Raw genomic sequence first — 21,968 nt, 5'->3', positions numbered from 1 at the left:
AAAGCTGCCATAACTCCCTCTCTGATCCCAGTTTTATAGTGTAAATGCTTGCCAGGCAGATTATGGAAGATTATTATTGCATAAATAAATAAGAGTAGGTAGCTGGTTTCCTTGTGGGCTTTGGCTTGCCAAGCCCTTTAGCGATTTGAAGAATACAATGGCAGTTTTCACAGCTTACAATAGTAGTTCATTGTCTTCCTAACAGTACTAGAAGCCCATTTACTTTTCCTAGCTCTATCACAAATCCAGCCAACAACCAGCTTGGGCTCATACTTCCAGGCATAACACCTCTTGTCCTATCAGTGGGGAATAGAACTGCCACTTCAGCAGGAGAAGAGCGGGTGGGGGAGTATTCAAAGTATTTGAATATTTAAGAAAACAGTAGGGAAGGGAAACAAAAATAAAAGAAAAAGGGAATAGGAACGACAAGAGGAGGCAGACAAAGGAGAAAGACTTAAGAAGGCAAAAGGGGAAGGGAGATGGAAAGAACAGATAGGCCATCATCACTTTATTACCCCTCTTCTTTGTTCCTTAATGGAAATGAAAATATCTTATCTCCTGTCTGATGCCCAGTTACTTCCCCCACCATTGCCACACCTCTTCCCCAAAAGGATTAGACATGGCAGAAAAGGACTGAGGAGAAGATTCCATTCTTGAGGAAGTGCATGATATTCTTATTTGAGACCATGAGAAAGTTGGTTCCAAACTCCTCTCCCACCTCTCAGTGTTGTGTCTCTGTTCTGGAGTTTATTAATAAAGTGTTTCCCTTTTACGGGACTGGGAAATGGAGGGAATTTTGAGAAGACAGACTTCAGTCTAGATGCCCATGACTACAGAGGAGCTGCCCATCTCTGTTACTTGGCCAGGCTTCTTCCTGCAAATAAAGACTCTTTCTAAGAATTTATACAGAAAGGGGTTATTAAAAATGCAACACCCCAAGGCTGACATCAAACTGACACCACACTGGAAGATATACAGCCCCTCCAAAAATCTTTGGAATTCTTGCAGGAGACTTTCAAAGTCCCTTATTGTTTCAACAAGCAGATGATGACACCGCCAAACCTCTGTGTATTAGTTTATTTAACATCTTCATCTCCACTAAGAGCAAGTAAATTATGTTGATACAATCAGTAAACATATACATTCTCTAGGACCTCCCACGATCCTGCCAAGTTAAGGGAATCATTAAGGAATGTTACAGGATTAATGCTTTCATCCTCTAATGTGTATATATGGCTTTCATACAAGTTTGAAAAATATCAAAAAGATAACACACAGCTAGCTTACAAAATCAATATACAAATTAAAAAAAAACAAAAGAGAAAAGGAAAAGGAAAGAACCCATGAGAAGACATCAGATAAGGTAAGGTTTTATGTACATAATTAGAAATTCATTGAGTGCAATATTCAGCCTGTAATTCGTTATTTTAATGTTCATTCCCGTTTACATTTTTAATACCACAACTACAGGGATTGGGAGGGTTTTATTTTATTTGCAGCAACATAAACCATCCTCCTTTCCTCCCCATCCCCGGTTCCTATGTTCAAACACTTCTGACTGGATCCCTCTCCTAGGAAGTTGCAGCAAGGACAGGGCAGGCCACTATGGTTTTCCCTTTACTTGGTGGTGGTAGAAGAGAACATCACTCTGAGACAGAGATCTTAGCCTTTGTTTTGAAGAATGTTTTGCACTCTGCTTAACTACTCTTGGCTCTAAAACAATAGAGTTGCTGGCCATGATTCTCTGCTGGCTTGTATCTGGTGAAGTCATTGTGCTCACTTTGCCCAGGTCTAATTCATTACACAAGGGAAAGGGCCCTTTCTATTTTTATTATTTTAGATTGGTGCCACAATTTTTTTAAGATACATTTTGAATCATGGAGTCACTCTTTGTAGTTTCTATAAACTGTTGTTCTAGAAAGGTGTTGTGCCTGCTTAGTGACATCCTCATTTGCCAATTTCTAGCTCTAAGCATTAGTAGTATCCTGCTTTTCTGTTAAGACCCATCGATGACCAAAAAAAAAAAATCTCTGAAGAGTCAAAGCCCCTCCAATCGGGAAAGTCTGAATGAATCACATAATTACCACACTGAAAGTGTAACGATTCACTGGGGGAAACCAAATAGATTCTTGTTGCCAGACAGATTAGGATGAGGGGATTCAGGCTGTATAATTAATTACAGGAAGGTAAGTATGGATAGGAAGCATAGGCTGTAAATTTTCTTACCTTTACCTCATGGAATTCAAAGCTGCAGCCTTCTCTCTGCAAACTTCTCTTATCCTATTTAGAACCGTAAATGGCCTTTTGAACTGGCTTTGATTGGGGAACACCTCTTCGGTCTTCACCAAAGCCTGAAATGGGCAATTGCTTTTGAAAATAGGAAGCTCTTTGTCAGACATTTAATAAGAGAACTGTGGGTACAGTTGCATCATAGGCGGCTCATTCAGCATTCAAGAAGTCAAAGGCTGGAAGAAACCAACTGGACTCAGGGCCTCTTTTGACTTTAAGGAGTTTTATAGACAAAGGAAAACACCAGGAAGGCTTAATGCTAAAGAGTAATGAATAAGGGTTTATTTCTGCAAGCCATAACTTCTTCACACAGTTTCTGACCACCCTTTAAGTTCTATCCCCTCATCCTTAACCCCACTGAAGCTGTCAGGGTGATCTCCACTGTTTTCCCAGTTTAACTTGAAAAGGGAGCCTTGTGGGTTTGAAGCGGTTCTCCTTTACATTGGAGTCCCCAGTTTTCATTGCATATGATGTGTTCCACTCTACCAGAAAGCCCTCAGCTAGAGAAGACTTGTGAGGAAAGGGCTTCACCAAAAAGCCCATCTTCTCATGTAATTTGGACAGCCTCTTCCTAATTCCAGGGTCCCATTAATTCTCAACTTAATTTTGTGCAGGACTCACAAAATGGGCAAAAAAGCATCCAATGATCCACCATAGCCTACAGTTCTGTGTGCCAGGAATAAACAAAGAGAGATTTTTGAGTGCTGTGACCTGCTGCTGTGGGATGAAGGGGCCGAGTAGGGAGAACTAGAGTTTTCTGGGGCAGGAAGTGATAGGCTTGTGGCTGCATTCAGAGGTGACCTTTGGATCGCTCTCAACAAGAGCTCTTCCTCTCCCCCTCCCCACCCCTGGCCAAAAATGCTATTGCAGTTTCAAACCTCCAACCACTATTTGCTCAGGTTTGGAGAGGAGCCCCAGCAATGCCTTCAGAAGTCTGAGAACCATAAAAGTCTGAGGAGCTCAAAGGGAAACCCTCCAACTTTGTCAAAATTTAGTGGGGGAACGCTCCTTTTGAGAGAATAACCCCTGGAAAACTATTGCAGGTTCACAGGAGATGCCCCCTCGCAGGGCTTAAAGAATGGAAAGGGAGATTCCCCTTCCCCACCTTTTTCTCCACTGTGGACGGCTCTGGGAGGTTTGTGTTGAAAAGCCAGAGCTGATCAAATATTTCACTAAAAAAGACTTGGCAGGTTTACATAAATTGATGTCGATGCAGAGCAATTTCAGCAACACTTCAGTTCAGAAGACACAAATCATGTGATATACTGACACACAGAGATAGCCAGAATGCAGAAAGAAGGGAACAGCTGCTTTCATCCCATAGCTTTTAATCCTAATAACAATCACAAAGTAATCTGATAGTACTTGAAGGAATTCCCCTACACAAACTGGAAGTATCTATCAGGCCCTCACTCAGGCTAAGAGCCTGGTTAGTGCTGGGATATTGCATGTTAGGTGGCTGTTTTCATTCTCCCCTGGATCATTATCAATTAATGCACCATGCTTTATTTGAATTGCCTATCACTGGAGGCCAAACGATGAAGGAATAGCTATGCACCAAGGTGAGGGAAATATGTTACGATTTCTCCTATCCGCATCAACACCACTTGAATTCTTGTAGCTATGAAGATGATCATATTACTCCTTTCTTTTTATATTCCCTGCTAATGGTCAGCTCAGAGGGACTTCATTTCCCAGGCATGTCACTTGTGCTTTTAGTGATGCTCCATATTCATTTAGTTGCAGTTAATGCACAATTCAAAGAAAGCACAGAAGCAAAACTTCCACCCAATTCCCACGTCAATCCTGCTCCACAGAGAGAAAGAGACACGAGAAGTGGACACAAGTGGTGTTAATAGAATGATTTCTGAGTTGGCACCTAGCTATTCTGAACCAGGAGCCCAAGCAAGCTGCTGCTTCCGATTGCTGATTTTTATGGTTCTCAAAATTGCAACATCCCTCTCCCCTGAAAAGTAGATCTGGAAAGAATGGCACAACATCATTAGATGATCCTGATTGCTGGGTGACACAGTGTTAGTGTTACAAACAGGGACCTCCATTTCAGCATGGGGTGTTTCTGTCAGGAGCAATGTTAAAACTAGGCAGCATCCCAAGCCACAAAATGTGGATCTGAATCTAGATCCCAACGTCCCCAAATTTGCAGGTGTTTGAATCCAGGGTTCGCACTCAGATGCATCTCAAGCCAAAGCATGGCATTTCATCTCTCTCTACTGGTTTTGAGTGTCCCTAGGAGGTCATGTTATTTTAGGGATACTTATCATTCCCTCAGCGCCATATTATAGCTGTAGCAAATGAAGATGGAAACCATTCCTGAAGCGGGGCCACTTACATCCACTTCTAACCCCTTACAGGTGGAAGGGGAGAGTAGTCCTCTTTATAAAACTTTTAGCCCAGTATATATCAGAGGAGAATGAGGCCATCTGTCTGCAGCATTATCAACTCCTGACAGCTCCTCATTTAATAGAGGCAAGCTACACCAAGGTAAGCCAGGTTTAAAATGTTTTAAGAGCGTCCACATGCAAAGCTGCACCAGTTTCACTACATTGGGGCAACATCACATCTTTCGGCTATGTCTCCACTACAAAGCCTATGCCAACATAGCTACATGGGCATAGCCCCCCCCCATTGTAGACCAAGAGAACTCCATCGACATAAGAACCCTACCTCCCCATATAACAGTAGCTATGCTCACAGAAGCACTCTTGTGTTGGCATAGCTGCATCTATACTGGGGGTGTGGTAGGCATAGCTATGTCCAACCAGGAGTATGTGTTTTTCACACTCCTGGCCAACATACTTATGCTTGCATAAGTGTTAAGTGTAAACCAAGCCTTAGTAAGCTGTGCACGTCTGTGTGTTGGCAAGCCTTTGAGTGAAAGAAACTCTTTCCTCCTGGAACCACCTTCCTTTCCAGCAACTGCTTGTGTCTCACACTGTTACAGGATGCAGGGGGTGAAGGAGAGCTCCGGAGAGCAGTTTGAGAACTTCTGCCTTGCAAGACATAGCCTAAAGCATCCTTTCCATTCCAGAACCAGGGAGAGCACAAAGAGTATGTGCCTGGAGTTTATTTGATACGGTGGTGGTGGGATTTTAGTGTGTTAGTGTGAGGAAAAGAAGCTCCACCATTTCTACAAGCCATGCCCCAGTCCTGTAGCGTGATCTGTTCAGATGGACTCCCCCTACACCAAGTGCAAAACCACTAATGTCGGCAGGTTCTCATTGATTCATATATTTTAAGTTGAAAGGGGACCATTGTGATAATCTAGTCTGACCTGCGTAACACAGGCCATAGGACTTCCCTGCAAAAATTCCTGCTTTCCTATGCAGCCAAATCCTATCCCTTGTACTAGAAGGTTGGGATTTTCAAATGCAAATCGAGTGGCATTTGGGCACTGAAATTCCTTAAACTCCTAAATGTTGTCTTGACTGAAAAACCAGGCTTCTCCCCAGTGTAGCCCTTTTATGGGACTTTCCAGGAGCCAGCTGGGTAGCACTTTCACTCATATAAAAGATGCCTTTTCCCTGAGCCTCACAGTCAATTGAAATAGTGGGCTAAAATAAGAAATGATCAGCCCTCCTGTACCCTCAAGAAAAGGACAGATCCAATATCTATTAAAATTAGGGCTGGTCAATTTTTTTTTCAATCAACATTTTCCCTCCACAAAATACTTTTTAAATGAAATTTTTCACAGAAAAATTTTATTTTGATTGAAATTTTCCAAGTTTTAACAAAAAACAAAACCTTTCTTGGTTTTCACTTTCCCTTTTTTCTAATGGGATAAAAGAAAAGGGGAGAGGAAGCGGGTGAATGAAAAAAAATGTTTTTTTGTTTCAAAAAAACAATTTTTTTCCATTTTTGTTTTCTGGAAAAACCTGAAAAATTCCATGACCATTTAAAAAAAAATCATGTATTTCAATTTTTTCTGCTGAAAATACTATTTCTCAACCAGTTCCAATTAAAATCAATAGGAAGGCTCGCACTGACACCACTGGGAGATGGGTAAGGCAAAAACCCAATGCTTCCAACAAGACTGCATGAAAAGGATATTCCCCTGCTGGGGAAGAGAGGGTTGAAGGTATTTTTGCAGGATTTCAGGTAAAGAGAGGGAAACATTTTTCTCTGTTACTTTGAATTTTTCATGAAAACAAAAGGAGAGTTTTGATGTTGTTTCACGATAGGGTGACCACATAGCAAGTGTGAAAAATCGGGACAGAGGGTGGGGGGTAATAGGCACCTATGTAAGAAAAAGCCCCAAATATCTGGATTGTCCCTATAAAATCGGGACATCTGGTCACCCTATTTCACGATGACAAGCACTTTTTCAGCCAAGTGCCACACTGTGAAAATTGAGGACTTTGCCTACCCCAGCTTTCTAGAGAGGATTTCACCATTCTTGTTGCCAATAAAGTGCCAGTGGTAGAAACAATGAGATTTTAAACAGTAGTATTTTGAACTGAATACTTACTGTCCCACCCCCTCTTACTTTTTGCCAGCAAATACTAAACCTTCCCACCCATCCCAGACAGTTTCCACACAATTCTCTAGTTGTGACAAGACTTCCCCTCCCCACCCCACCCCCAAAAAAGTCCTGTTTGTTTCAGACCCAAGGCCTGAATCTTACACGTTACTGCATGTGGGCAGACTCCTGCTCCCACACACTGCCCCACTGACTTCCACAGGCTCAAGGTTCTGCCTGCATGGAGTAACTTATCCAGATTGACATCTAAAATAAGACTTGAGGGGAAAAATACCTTAAAATACTCTACATTGTTCAATATACCGTAGAAATAATTTTCTGAATGAAATTACAGTTCTTTATTGCAGGCCTCTAAAATGTTGTTAGGGTTATACATTAAAAAATACTAGAGTAACATTTTAAAAAAGGTGTGTGTGTGTGTGTGTGTGCGTTTTTCCTCCTATTGTACAATTAAGCTATAAATAATTTTAGGGTAAATTGCCTAGATGTAAATGAAACTGTTAACTGATCACGTTTGCTGATGTCCCTTTCTCCTGCTGCCCAGCATGGCTTCTATTAATCCAGCATCTTCTCCTGTTTCTTGCCTTCCTTTTTCTTCTTCTTGGGTTCTGCCAAGATGACAACAATGAAAAATATTAATAGCTAAATACAGTACCAAAAAAACAACAACACTTAACCCAGTGCTCAGGCAGGTAAGAGAAGCTTTTTCCCCCTATCTTCTCTGTGGACACAAGAACTGTTATTTCAGAGCCAGGGAAGAAAAATAAAAAAAGAGGGAAGGATCAGGACCTTTCCTATCTGATTGGCTGACTCTGTTTGGCATGCAAGGCATTGTCTTAGGCACTTGCTTAGAAAATAAGAAAACAGCAGGCAGCTCCTGGAGAAACCAGGTCACGGCTCAGTGGAGAGCTGGAGAAAAGCTTTGCACACACACACCTCCCTCATTTCCTTTCTGTTTCATTTGGCTTTCTCCGAACGTCAGAGTGACTCCAGAGGGTGGTGAGAAAGCTCTCTTGCTTCCCTGGGCCCTGTTCTGCCAGTGTCTCCCCTTTTTGTTCAGAACAGCACCTGGATTTAAAATCCAGTCCAAACTCAGACACAAAATGCACCCACTGTTGGCCCGGACCGTAGTCACCCAGGGTTTTGTCGCTAAGGGGTATGGAGTAGTACATGGCTAACATTGAGTGAGTGAGGAAACAACAGTATAGATTTAATTTAAGGTTCCTATGTCATGCTCTTTTATAGATAAATCAAGTTCATAGTGTAGCCTAGCAAAAGATTATGAACAAGAGGAATTTGGGGGTTAGGGGAAGTATATGGTGTGACGCTGGCAGACCAGGTGCCAGCTCATGACAAGGCCCCAGGCCTTACTGAACACATACAAATGGATAGCTGGAAACCAATCTTGTGTACCCGTGTGTTAGCATTATCAAAATAGATGTTAGATGTTAAATCACTAAGAATGTGTTTAGACTTTATAAAATGCTTGTAGGATGCAGCATGTATTGATCTCATTTATAACCTTGGTGGTTATAAGTAAGATCAATGGCTGCAGCTCATGTTATAAAGTTATGAGTGTTTGCCTTGTAAACCTCTGTAATTGTGTAACTCACTAAACAGGAAAAGAAGCATTAATTAAGTCAAAGTGCTCACCCTGCACACAAGATGGCCCATTGATGGTAAATGAGGTATTATGTAGCATCAAAGGACAGAGGCCCTGTTAACTGCTTTCCTACCTTCCTCCAGGTAGGAGAGACTTGTGCATGAACTCATCCCATCAGTTTTGGATTCTGGAGTGGAGGGGATAAAAATCCCTGACAAGAAGAAACTGAATCTCTTTTATGCTGTCTGGATTCTGAGGGGCAAAGATTCCTAAACATAAGCAAAGAGATTCCCATGCTGCTTGGCATGATTTAGTCCTGAAAGACATTTTGAATTGGCAGATTACTACAGCTCTGTCACCTTTTGAATCACACACTGAAACTCATTTGTGTATACATGCTTGCTTGCTCTGTCTTGTAAAGAACTCTCTTACTTCTTTTTCCTAGTTAATAAACCTTTAGTTAGTTTATTACAGGATTGGCTATGGTATGAGATCTAAGGTACAAATTGATCTAGGGTAAGTGACTGCTTCTTTGGGACTGGGAGCAACCTGAATATTTTGTGAGTTTGGGTGTAAGTGACCATTTATCACAGAGTCCAGCTTGCCTGGCTGGCAAGATAGGCTGGAGTGTCTTAGGGGACTGTCTGTGACTCTGTTATAAAACTACTGTATTACTTTGAGAGTTCACATTTCTTTCTGGGTTGGTGAAATCTAATTATAGAACATACAACCAGTGTGGGGTGTCTGCCCTGCTTTTTGACAGTCTGCCCTGAGGCTGGCAGTCTCGGTCATGAGTCATTCCAGACAGCATGACACTTGGACTACTCTTGTAAGTCATTTTTCATTGGTGGATCACAAACCTCTCTGTAAACATTACTTAATCCTCACAATGCCACTGTGAAATACAGTACCGTTTATATTATACTCAATATACATATGAAGAAACCGAGGCATGGCACAGTTAAGCTTCTTTCCCAGGACCACACAGCAAGTAGTGGCAGAACTGGGAACACAACTCAAGAGTCCTAGCTGTCCGACCCTGCTTTAACCACTAGGCGTCACTCTCCATCAAATCACACCATCACTTCTTCCCTTTATAGGAAAAAAATCCATGTTGAAATCACAGGACAAATGTCAGCCTCCAAGCCAGGAGTTTGCCAGGTGCTGATTTGGTTAGTGTTCTTCACTAGCACTTCAGAGTTCTGAGTTGGATGGCTGGGTATGACTTTTTACTCTGATTGCATCATTAAACTTGATGATCTGGGACTCATCCGCTGAGGTAAATCTGCATAGTTCCACTGAAGTAAATAAAGCTACACCGTTTTACACCAGCTTAGGATCTGGCTCTGAGTATCTTGAGCAGAAAGGTTCCCCCTGTAATCTATCTCCTATTTCTTGGTTACTGAAGCCAAAGGAAACCAACCTCAGGAAAAAATAGAAGACTATGAAATCCCCAGAGCCAGCATCCATTTTTCACTTCATTTTCCTTGCCACCCCATAGAATGTGCTAAGTAAGGACTTGTCTACACTAAAAACACTACAGTGCAGTGCAGCTGCAGCGCTTAAGTGTAGACCAGGGGTCTCAAAGTCCCGGCCCGCGGAGGAGAGACGCATGCAGCCACACTGCCGGCAATGTCTGCGGCAGGCACTGCCCCCCGCAGCTCCCATTGGCTGGGGGAAGAGGGACAGAGATACCATTACTGGTTGCTAGGCAGAGTCAGCCTTGGAGGCAGCGTCACTTTTTTCCATAATGAAAATAAACAAGTCAAAACACCAAACACAATTATCTGATGCACACCTTGCTGCAATCCTGAAGGTTTCAACTGCTCAGTCACTGAGGCCAAACATCAACAAACTGACAGAACTGAAGCGTTGCCAGGTGTCTGGCAAACACTAAAAACTCTCTGGCAGGTGAAGGATTGTATAAAGTTGTTATGACAGTTTTATTATTTCTAAGAAATTCGAAATGAAAAATACAATATAAACATTTTCTTTTCTGAACACCATCTTCAGTCACATTCTTGGCCCGCTGGGAGGATTTGAGGACTGGCCCTGGCCCTAAGGTAAATTGAGTTTGAGACCACTGGTGTAGACACTAACTAGGCTGACAGGAGGGATTAGGTTGATGTAGCTACGCTGCTCAGGGGTGTGGATTTTTCACACCCCGACGGATGTAGTTAAACCAACCTAATTTTCTAGTGTAGACCAGGCCTAACTCTAAGGGTATGTCTACACTTAAACCACTACAGCAGCATAGCTGCAGCACTGCAACTGCGCTGCAGTAGCGCTTCAGTGTAGATATTACCTACAGTGATGGGAGGAATTCTCCCGTCAGCCTAATTAATCCATCTCCCTGAGAGGTGGTAGCTAAAGAATTCTTCCATCAACCTAGCACTGTCTACACTGCAGGTTGGGTCTGCACCGCTACATCTTGTAGGAGGGTGGGTTTTTCACATCTCTGAGAAACATAGCTATGTCGATGCATGTGTTCAGTGTACACCAGCCCTGAGCAATAATTGGTACAGATGGGGCATAGCGTTACTGATCCTCCTGAATGATACAAAGGGCCCTCTGAAGAGACCAGTCTCTCTCTCTCCCCTTCCACTAGAGCTACTCCCCCTTCCTTTCTCCCCCTCAATCAGACAAGCCTTGGAATTTGTAAAATCCACTCAGACTCAGAGAAAGCAGAAGAAAATGTTGCAGGCTGCAAGTAAAATTTGCTAAAAGCATTGGAGATAGAAGAGGGTTAGTTACCTGTCCACAGATTCTCCCGTTGACCTAACACCACCTCTTGGAGACGTGGATTACCTACTCTGACAGGAGAATCGCTCCCGTTGGCATAGGTAGTGTCTTCTCTGAAGCACTACAGCGTTTTAAATGTAGACAAGCCCTTTTTCTCACCTGAGATTGGGAAAGACTATACCAATATATTGCACCTTTATGTCAATACAACTGTCCACGCTGGGAGTTGTACTGGTATAAATGTATCAGTTGAAAAAAAAAATTAAACCTAACTGAATGTTATACTGGTACATAAACTATAGACCAAGCCTTAGGCTCATTTGAAAATCCCACCCCAGCTGCCTAAACATGGATTTAGGGGCCTAATTTTAGGCAGTCAGGTTTGAAAACATTGGTTTTTGTATTCAGACCCTGCTGGTTACCACTACTCGTGTCGGTTAACAACTGCTACGCTCCTCTCTTTATTGCAGAGATTATAGATTGTAGCATCTCCACAGTTAAGTTTGGAAGCTGCTTTGAACTGTATTTTGTTCATTTTTGCCCACTGTTCAGCCCACAGCTCTGCAGCTGTGTGGCTCTCATTTCCATCCTCCTCCTAATTCCACACTAGAAAAGTAACTTGTATTGTACAATAGCAAGTCAGCTTCTGGGGCCACACAGGAACCCATGCCACGTCGCTCACTCAGCCCTGAGCTAGTTTCCTGCCTGTGGCAGTCTGATTTGACTGCAGGATCATAATGCTAGCAGTGCCAGAGCTGACCCCTTGTCTGGAAGCCCTGACTAGCTCACAGGGCAATGGCAAATTATCTGAAACCTCTACAGTCTCATTCCCCCTATCTGCTGAACAAAGGGAATCGGGGGAAAGATCCATTGGATACACGGTATCTGATAAGCCACTTTTTCATGTTCCTATCCCAGGCATGAGACGCCATCTGGGTCTGATTCACCTTGGCACAGATTGGATGCAAGACCTTCACTTCAGAACATTAGGTGGGGACCACATTTCCTATTAGGCTTTTTAATGTGGTCTCAGCCTGCCTTCTGCGGTAATCTGTCAAGCTGTCTCCAGTGATAATGAGCCTTTGGGATGGAAGAGTCACTGCACTGCTGTTGCCAATGCTAACTGTCCCCACACAGCAGCCTGATCTCTTTCTCTCTCTCTCTCTCTCTCTGCTGCACAGCACTGAATCGGGAGATGCCAGGTGAGGCAGTATTGTCAGTGCTGCCTGCCCTCATAGAACACTGCCAGCTTTGCAAGTGCTCTGTATCAGCAGCAGGCTCCTGCAGCTTTTCCATTTAATGAATGCCATATTTGCAAAGAGGAAGTCACAGACTCTGCACATCAGCTGTGCGTTGGCCATGGGGAATTTGTTTGCACCTGACATGTGTTAGTTATAATCACCGGAGCTGTTATGAGGAGCTATGAACAGATGAGAGGCAGGTGCCTACCCACTCGCCTGTAATTCTAACTTGAATTTACCCACTGCAGCATTCACTTAAAGGCACCTCAGGCACCGATCACTGCAATGCAGGAGGGGCCCCAGTAAAGAAATCAATGGCATCAGTAAGGTAAAAGTTAACAATTAAAGGGCTCGATCCTTGAGTTCAGTCAAATTGTACTCAGCACACAGAATGGCAGAGGGGGCTCTTTGCCACATTTATGCTCTCCCCTAGGGGCTATTAATCTGACTGGGGTTTGCTGGAATGTAGCAGTAGCCCAGATCTGCCCTCTCCCTCTGTCTTTATGCTATACACTATGCTGGGGAGCCAGGGGAGGGAGTATGAAGACTTTTACACCATCTCTATGCCAGATGGGGATTCTCTCTTATAAGAGGAACCCTTAACTGCCCTATTAGGGCCCTTTACACTCTCCTTGCATCACTGGAGCAGCAGAAAGAAACCAAAGGATGGGCCAGGTATGGCCCCAACTATTTTAACTAAATCCAACTAAAGTGTCATTAACAGACCTCAGCAAAAATTTTCAAACTATTTTTTTTTCCAATGCAAAATGTAAATTCAGGTCAACCAAAACAGCTTCAGTTGAAAAAACGTATTAAAACATTCCCCCCTTCCCCCCCTCCCATGGACATATTTTGTGTTGACATTTTCAAAATGAAACCTTTCAATTTTTTTTAATTGAAACAACTTTCATTTAGAAATTTACTTCAATTTTATTTTTTTTAAATTATTAGTTTTTGAAAGCTTGAAAATGAAACATTTAGTTCCATTCAAAATTATTTATTTTTTCAATTGTTCAGTTCACTGAAACATTAAAGAAAAAATTATTTTGCTTCAACTCAAACCAATTTTTTTCTGTACAGGCAGCAAATCAGTTATTCACACACCTCCAGTTATTAACATTTTGTCTGGATGTTTAGCAAAAAGTGTGTATCTAAAACTTGACACTATGTTTTCCCTCTTCCCCCCCAAATCACTTCTTAAATACTTCCCAATGCCCCTGTCCAGCTGGAAACCACAATAGTATTTCAATGCCCCAACCCAAGTAGAAACCAGAATACTAGGCAGTACACATGCAGAGATAGAGTTCAGGCTAACTGGTAATACAGACACAGAATGGCAATCAAGTGTGCTTCACAACAAAATAGCCACTTGCTGGAACCCAAAGCATTTCCTCCAAATAAAGAAATAGCCTATCATTGTACTGCATACAAATACACCTCAGAAAGAGCGTATGTGTGGCTGTATATGGATTTAAGCCTGCAACCATTAATCACACCAGCACTCCTTACTCATCAGAGTAGTGCCATGCATAAGGAATATTCACTTGAGCAGGATCAGGAATGGTCTTTGATTAGAACAGAGCCACTATGGGTCTGATCCTGTTCCCACAATGGCCAGTGACAAACATTCCATTGGTTTCATTGGCAGCAGGCTCAATCCCTTATTTAGAAACCACCATCATTTGATAGCAGCACACTCTCTATGCATGTCAGAATCTTTAAGAATAAGCCACTTTTTACTCAGCAGGATGCAATAAAACATGGAAATATTTTTGAACTGGTGAAAATAACCGTTTTCAATCCTAAATACAGTTTAACAAACATGGCTAACTGACAAAAATCAATCAATCAATCTCTCTTTCCCTCTAATCTGTGGCTGTCTTATCTACATACATTTTATGCTGTTTGGGGCAGGGACTTTCTACTACTCTTGTATGTATAGCACTTAGCACAGTGGGGCCCCATTCTCAGTTGGTCCTTAGGCACTACCATAATAAACACATCATAATAATAATAATTAATAATTTCAGTCACAGGATTTTTTTTCCCAGAAAATTGCCCTTTCGTCATATTGAAACTGTATGAGACCATCATGGCACAGGTTTCAAATTAAAAAAAGAGCACTTTGAACATCTATCTAAAGTGGGACTCAAGCCTGAACTGAAATTTGGAGGAACTAAAAAGTCCATTTACTCCATTTTAGTTTTTGTGCACCTCTACACTCCCTGCAGTTAGCCTGGATTGAATGTTCAGTGCTATGATACAGTAAGAAAGGCAATGTTTTCATGAGATTTCCTGTCTCGGGAACATAAGCCACACGGAATCAAACAAGTATTTGAACCAAATGCTCTGCCTGTTCGGGCATATTCATCACACCAGAAAGCCAGTCACAGGAGCAGTATCACCAACCCCAAGCATTCAAAAATCAGGAGTAAGGCCCTGAAAAACCACTAAATTGGCTTTGAAATTATGAGATTTAATAATAACGATAATAATTTGAGATTCCTTTTCTTCACATTCTAGTACTTAAGCCTTTAGGGTTATAGTCGGTCCCATTTTCAGGCTTTTTTCTGCAACCAAAAGCTAAGAACTTCCTTTTCTTTTAAAATGAAAGCTGAGATGTTCATATAATCACCTAACTCCAGAAGCTGGGGCTTTTAGAAAATACCAAATATAGTAAGACTTGTGATAAAATTGTTAGTGTTGGCAACACTGCTGGAGCCCTTCCAGCTGTACGTGCAAGAAACATTCTGTGATTGATGTAGGAAGAAAAGAAAGTAATGACCAGAGCAGTGTTGAGTCCCCTCCAAGCATCCAGCAGGATTTAAGCCACAAAATCCCTGACTTTGAGACTCACAGGAACTCTCATTAATGCCAATGGGAGGGTATACCTGTGGACCCAGGGCAACGTGTTGTTTCAGGTTTTACTCTCTGTGTTCACACACCAATGGGATACTGCCCAACAGCCAAAAGCATCGCTCTAGAGTATTATACACAAATGTGCATGTAGAAAAATGACCAGATAACTTGACAGGTAGGCTGCCACTATATATTACCCAAGATTAGTAAATTGCAATTTAACAAAAAATAATTTGCTTGTGATTTACGGAAACCGGGGAACGAATATTTGTTCAAGAGCTATGTGCATTTCTCTGTCATGCTTGCTGCACCTGCCCACAGATTACCTCTTTGTTGTGAACTAAGGACACAGGCACTGCTTTTATCAGTGATCCACACTTCAAGGAGCTGGCTTCAAGGCTTCTGTGACAAGAAGAAAAGACAGAGAGGAGGAGATGGAGAGAGAAAGAAAGGGGAAGAAGGAAGGATAGAAAGGAAGGAAGTGAAGAAGAAAGAAAGAGAAAGGAGAGAAAGAAGGAAAGGGAGCTCTTTCACTGCTTGGAATGGTAATGAGTGTAAACATTTGCTGATGGCATATCTTTTATCCCTATAAGTCCCACAGCTTCAGGCCCTTTCACTGCTGAAAGGCACTGATGAATGCCAAAGCAGGCCGAGTGTGCGGCTGAAAGCCAGGAGAGTGAGGCAACGAGCATGTAAAAGCATCAGGATACTCAGACTGTTTAAACTTTTCATGCACAAAGTTTTGCATTAATGCTAATGGAGACCTTTGTGGTCCCAAAGGGTAAATGACAGTCATATGACATTTAGTCTTTTTCACCATTTGGGGCAGCACACAAAAAGGAATCAGACATACAAACCAAAGGATGAAAAAAATGCTGAAACTTGGTATCCAGGAAGCTCTTAGAATTTTGATTTTTTTTAAAAAAAACCTCTGCAGGATTGTGAAACATCTGAGAATATGAGGTTTTGAAAAATAATATTCTTTCAAAGCTAAAAAAAATCTGCCTCTTCTTTCTCCCTCTCCTGAACGCATTTTCTTTCTTCTGAATAAGAGGCAGCTTCTGCGTGGGTCAATCCGATAAATGTTGCCTTTTGATTCTATGGAGATATTAGTAATTTGTCTAACATTCAGATTTCTCAAAGGTACCCATATAAGGAGGACAAAGCTGGAGGTCCCAAAGAGACCTGAGCAGAGAGTGCTGACAAGTCACCATCAAAGGCAAATCAAGGGCACCCCAACGTTACCAACTGAGGGCTTCACAGGCTCCTTGCCAGCAGATCAAGATGAGCCCAGACCGTAGCCAATCTTCTCTTTTACAATCTACTCCTGCGTCCATCAAAATCAATGGCAAAAATCCCTTTGACTCCAGCTGCAGAAGCAGTGGCCTATATACAGAAATACGTCTCACAGAAACTATAGTTCCCAGCAAGCAGTGTTCCATCTAGAGCTGAGCAGTCTTCCACCTATGTCAAGATGGAGCTCTTGGGGTAATCCTGGCTCTGCCACGACCTTGGGATAGTCACCTTACCTCTCTGGGCTGCTGTTTCTCCTGCCTTTTGTCTGTCTGAGCTCTTTAGACCATAAACTCTTCAGGGCAGTAGCTGTCTCTCACTTTGGGATGTGTACACTGCAGTTGGGAAGTGTGACTGAAGCATGTGCAGACATACCTGAGCTAACTTGAATCTAGCTAGATCAAAGCTAGCTCCACTAACAATCAGGGCCAGCTCCAGGATTTTGGCCGCCCCAAGCAGCCAAAAAAAAAAAAAAGCCGTGATCACGATCTGCGGCAGCAATTCGGCGGGAGGTCCTTCGCTCCGAGCGAGAGTGAGGGACCGTCCGCCGAATAGCTGGACCTGCCGCCCCTGCTAACAATAGCAGTGATGAAATGGCATCAAGGGTTGTGGCACAGGCTAGCCACTTGAGAACGTACCCAGGGTCCTAGGTGGACTGGAATAGCCCAAGCCACTGTGGCTTCACTTGCTGTTATTACTCGAGCTAGCTTTGATCTAGCTCAGTGGTTCCTAAACTTCAACAACCTGTGAACCCCTTTCACTAAAATGTCAAGTCTGGCGAACACCCCTCTTAAAAATGAATATTTCTGGGGATTTACTTGAGTATAAATTATAAAAGCAGTAATCTTGGAAATATAAAATTTGTTTTTGTGACATGCTTATTGCACACTATTTATTATTAATCATTACAGTATTTTTATTACGTTATGAAAGCGGCAACACTCTTCCAAGATCTCACTTTCGTAGCTTGTATCACTTTGAATAAGCCTGTTATAAGACAAGGCTCCTATGTTTCATCAAGGAGTATCAGATGTGGAACAGCATGAAGGTATCTAAGAAGCCAACTCAGAGTTCCTCCTACACAAGCATTCAGGTCTTGAGCAGTCCAGGCAAACAACTCACATTACAACAAAGCTTAAACTTGTTCTTCATAATAATTTTAAAAACAATACAAGCTGTCTATTTAATTTTAAAAACAGCAAAAAATATCTACCTCCCTTTCCACTTCTTATAAGGGGTCTTGAAGTTTAAATCTCCTCAGTGTGATAGATATGTTTGCTTTGATCTGCTTAGCTCTTGGAAGTCCAGGAGCTCCAGGCTGCTTGCCCCGTGCTGCCCAGGGTCCCTATGGACAGCTCTGTCAGCCATTAGGGAATTTTTTCTCAAGAACCCCCTGTAACATTTTGTGATCCCCCAGGGGTTCACGAACCCCAGTTTGGGAACCACTGCTCTACCTAGATCAAATCTGGCTTGGGGATGTCCACATGTGCTATAATCACACCTCCCAATTACAGGGTAGACATACTCTTGGTGTTTATTCAGTGCCTAGCACAATGAAACCCACAGTTTGGGTCTGTTGACACTGCTGCAAACACAAATAATAAATACCAGGCCCTGCAGGTCCCATACGGCATACATTGCAGATAAAGAGGAAGACTGGTTTGGGCTACATTGTAAAGCTCCAAGTGCTATGCTTGCCAACCCTGGAATAGCATCTATGTAGCTGGAGTGAAAAGAGAAGTTTCTCCCTCAGAGGATGGGAGCCGTTTTTTAGGAAACCAACTCCAAGGTTTGGAAGAGCCCCACAATTAAGCTTTTTCCTTTATTGTTTCACTGTCACAGCTGTTTGCCTAAAGTGAGAAAATCCCTCATTTTTATATCTCATTAGTTTGAGCAGCAACCTATTATTCTGCCTTCTATAGTACTAATTATTATGCTAGCCGCATGTATGCATGACTAATGAGTTACATTAAAGGCTGGGAGTCCTGGAATTTACAGAGGGAGAAGGAGCCAGGCCTGTGATGCCTGTGAATTCAGCATCTTTATATTTTTTTTAAAAAAAGTTCCTAGTGCTCATGAATCTTTTCCCACTCAGAAGAGGGGATATATATTTCATCCTTTATAATAGGAGAGGGCACAGTACAGAATGCACAGTCCAATCTACCAACATGGCAGATCATCCACTCCCTCAACAGGGTCAGTCAGGTGGCAGCCCAATATGGCAGCCAGTCTGTTTGAGCAGTAAGTAGTTGTATATCAGGCCAGTGATCCATTCAGACAACACCACAGGCAGCTCCTGCCACTAACCGGCAGCCAAGTCATTCTGCCAAGATAGCACTCTGTTCTGGTGACACAATGGTTAGCAGTACATCCTGTCTGCAGCTGGATATCCAGTCTCCTACTATGGTGTCTGGTGCATTATAGCAACAGGCACCTGGTATATTTGGCTTCCAGAGCACAATCCAGCCTGACTACATAGCCAGGATCTGAAGAAGGACCCGAAGAAGAGCTCTGTGTCGCTCGAACGTATCTCTCTTCCACCAACAGGCTGCTCATTTGATTGCTGGCATATCTGCTCAACAAGGTCCAGCTATATATTCTGGCACCTTCTAAAGGAAGATGGAAAATAACTTCCTGTCAAGCAGCCTGAGTATAAACGACACATTAGTATCTTGAATCTGCTCAGATTGCTAACTCCAAATCAAAGATTACAATGGAGATAGAGATACACCATACTTATCCTGAAAAATCATGCTGTTTTAATAAACATGGGGACTGGAAACAAAAGGAAGCAGCAGCCACTGCTCAGAGTATAGAACTTGTCAGGTGTTCTTGATTCTGTTCCTGGATCTGCCACTGATTCTGTGTGTGACCTTGGACAAGTCATTTCTATATCTCAGTCACCATGCCTCTCCACAGTGGGGATCATAGTATTTCCCTCGCTCACAGGGGTGTTGTGAGGATTAGCTAATTGTTGTCTGTAAAGATTCTAAGATAAAACACACTATGTACTGCAGAGTATTAGTATTAGTATTGTAAACTCTACCCAAGGTGCCCAGATGACATGATATAAGCAAGAATACAAAGAGGATTATATTCCTTCTGGGGTACGGACACCCACACTTTGAGAAAAAGAAAGAATTGCAATGACAACTTGCCAGGAGCCCAAGGGCTGCACCTTATCTATTTTACTGGCGCAGACTACAGCCACCTTTACCTGTAATATGGAAGCCCACAGGGATTTAAGGTAACAGAATCCAGTGTTTATAGTGGGTTGATCCAAGCAACCTTCTGGAATATTGGATGCTGGGACTTGAAATCTTCCTCAGGCTATACCCTGGCATTAAAGATGAGAGTGGCTGGAGGTTGCAAATACAAAATGGTGAAGTGTATTTGGAGCATGAGCAATAATAACTGGTCATCCCGGCTGACGAGACTGAGTGGAGTAACAGCGTGGTAATTCAGAGCAGATACTTAAAAAATGTATAAAAAAGAAAGACGGGAAGGAGGAGGGGATGGGGAAGAAGATCAAAATATGTGTAAAAAAATCAGAGAGAAAACATAGTGGAGTTAGAAAGAAAGAGGGCTACATTGAAGAATGACCAGATAATAGGTATATACTGATGATTTAATCTCATATTATTTTAATCTGAAGAACAAACAGTCAAAAATATCAGAGAGAAAGATAGATGGGAAGACAGTGAAAGTGAGAGGCAGGTTAAGAGAGAGACCACCACTGAGACAACCAAGCTCAGTGAAAATAAATTCTTCCCCTCTGAGAAGCAAAGGAAAAATATTTTCTGAAACCTGACAATAACTCATTCTTTTACTTTCTGGTCAACTGGAACCTGAACACTTATCAATCAAGTTTGGGTGGCCAGGAAGTACGGCAGATGGAGTTTATTGGCAGTGCTTTCCACTCATCAACGCAAGTTGGCCATTAGAGAAGCTGCTCACCGGAAGTGCCTGATTCCTTCATATCTATCAGCATAGTTTAGAAAGACCTTGAACACCACTGGCACGGCAGACACTGGTTAGAATGTATGATTGTACATGCTTCAGGAGATTCAGTTGCCTCTGCTGGGATTCCATGATAAACATTATTCCTTTAACTCTCCCAGCCTATGACATGTTTTCTCATGGCCTCATTCGTGTGACAGACACAAACTATGGCATCTGGGATATCATCATCACAATTTGAGTCCTAACAACTTCCCAATCAAAATGCACCACATTCAAGGTGGTGTCCAATTTTTTCATTCTAGGATATAGTAGTGTCATCATATTTTGACACACTAACCCAGGATCAAGGCATTATCATCAGATATCGTAGTTCCCCAACAAACCTCCAGAGGAAAGTAACCATTAGAAAATGTAGTGGGTTTTGATTCAGTTGGTTCTCTTGGTAAAGGTCAGCAGAGTTTCTTTGAGATCCCTCCATCTTCAAGTAGTGAAGTGGAGGGTGTCGCAGACTACAATCAATACTTAAAGTTGGCAGCTATGCAGTACCAAGCAAAAAAAGAGTGCTGAGGTGGATCAATTTCTGGTGAGGAAGAAATATAGGTGCATTTGAAACAAGCTTTCCAAGCTCTAAAATTTGTGTCTGAATTAATGAAATTCCACCAGCGGACAACGACAGATTGGACACAGCTTGCAGACCATTTTAAGGCCTTTCCACGTCTACTGATTAATAATGAAGAAAATGTATAAAATGGGAATGAAAGCCCAGGTCACCAGTTTCCCAAGCCTGAGGTTAATAAGTAGCTGCACTGATTTAGCTTAGCAGAAGTTTTGTTAGAGCTCTCACAGGTTCCCAGAAAAAACAAAATATATACCTCCCAGTGGGACACCTAAAGGGAAGTCTTCAATATTTATTTTTCTCCCTCTTTATATGCACTTTTCCTTCTTGCAATACAAATAGCAATCTTGCAGAAAATCAAACAATCATCTTGCGACGTGGCCAAGAGAATATTCATGTTAACAATAGAAAGACACATGGTTCCATCCTAGGACCAGTGTTGTTCAATGTAACTATTAATGAGCTGGAAAAGGGGATAAGCAGTGAGGTAGCAACATTTGCAGATAATAGGAAATTGTCAGTCAAGACTGGAGACAACTATGAAAAATTTGAGAGTGAATTTCATCTGTTCCATTCCCTTAGCTTGGATAAGTGTGTGCTAAAAAAATTCAAAGTACTGCACACTGGAAGAAATAATGTGAACTACCAATACACCTTACTGTAGTCTAAATTAACTATATCAATCCAGAGAAAAGACCTGGGTATCATTCTGGACGGCTCAATGAACATCCCTGCTCAATGCGTAGAAGTGGTCATAAAAAAGATGCATGGTGAATGGGATGGTGAATAATAAAGAGAATATTAAATGCCATTATTTATATAAATCAATTTATTCCAGGCCCTGACCTGAAATGCTGTGTTCAG

At 42.2% G+C, this 21,968-nt stretch overlaps 1 protein-coding gene across 12 annotated transcripts in view; it reads right to left on the bottom strand.

The window, feature by feature from the left end:
* Positions 1-1,062: 1,062 nt before the first annotated feature.
* Positions 1,063-21,968, bottom strand: part of PTN (pleiotrophin) — a 112,911-nt gene continuing 92,005 nt past the window's right edge. For 6 of the 12 annotated variants that reach the window (XM_042851936.2, XM_042851930.2, XM_065565925.1 and 3 more), the window contains one exon: positions 7,111-7,395. In XM_042851936.2, coding sequence (XP_042707870.1) covers positions 7,343-7,395 — 53 coding nt within the window. In that variant the 3' untranslated portion in view covers positions 7,111-7,342. Of the gene's footprint in view, positions 7,396-8,528; positions 8,707-15,558; positions 15,635-21,968 lie in introns of those variants that run through there. The other 6 variants (XM_005296352.5, XM_065565955.1, XM_065565961.1 and 3 more) reach the window with 3 other exon arrangements.

The sequence above is a fragment of the Chrysemys picta genome, chromosome 1, assembly GCF_011386835.1.
Source record: "Chrysemys picta bellii isolate R12L10 chromosome 1, ASM1138683v2, whole genome shotgun sequence".
NCBI lineage: Eukaryota > Metazoa > Chordata > Testudines > Emydidae > Chrysemys > Chrysemys picta.
The sequence above is the reverse complement of the archived record's forward strand: the minus strand, read 5'-3'. Positions and strand labels throughout refer to the sequence as shown.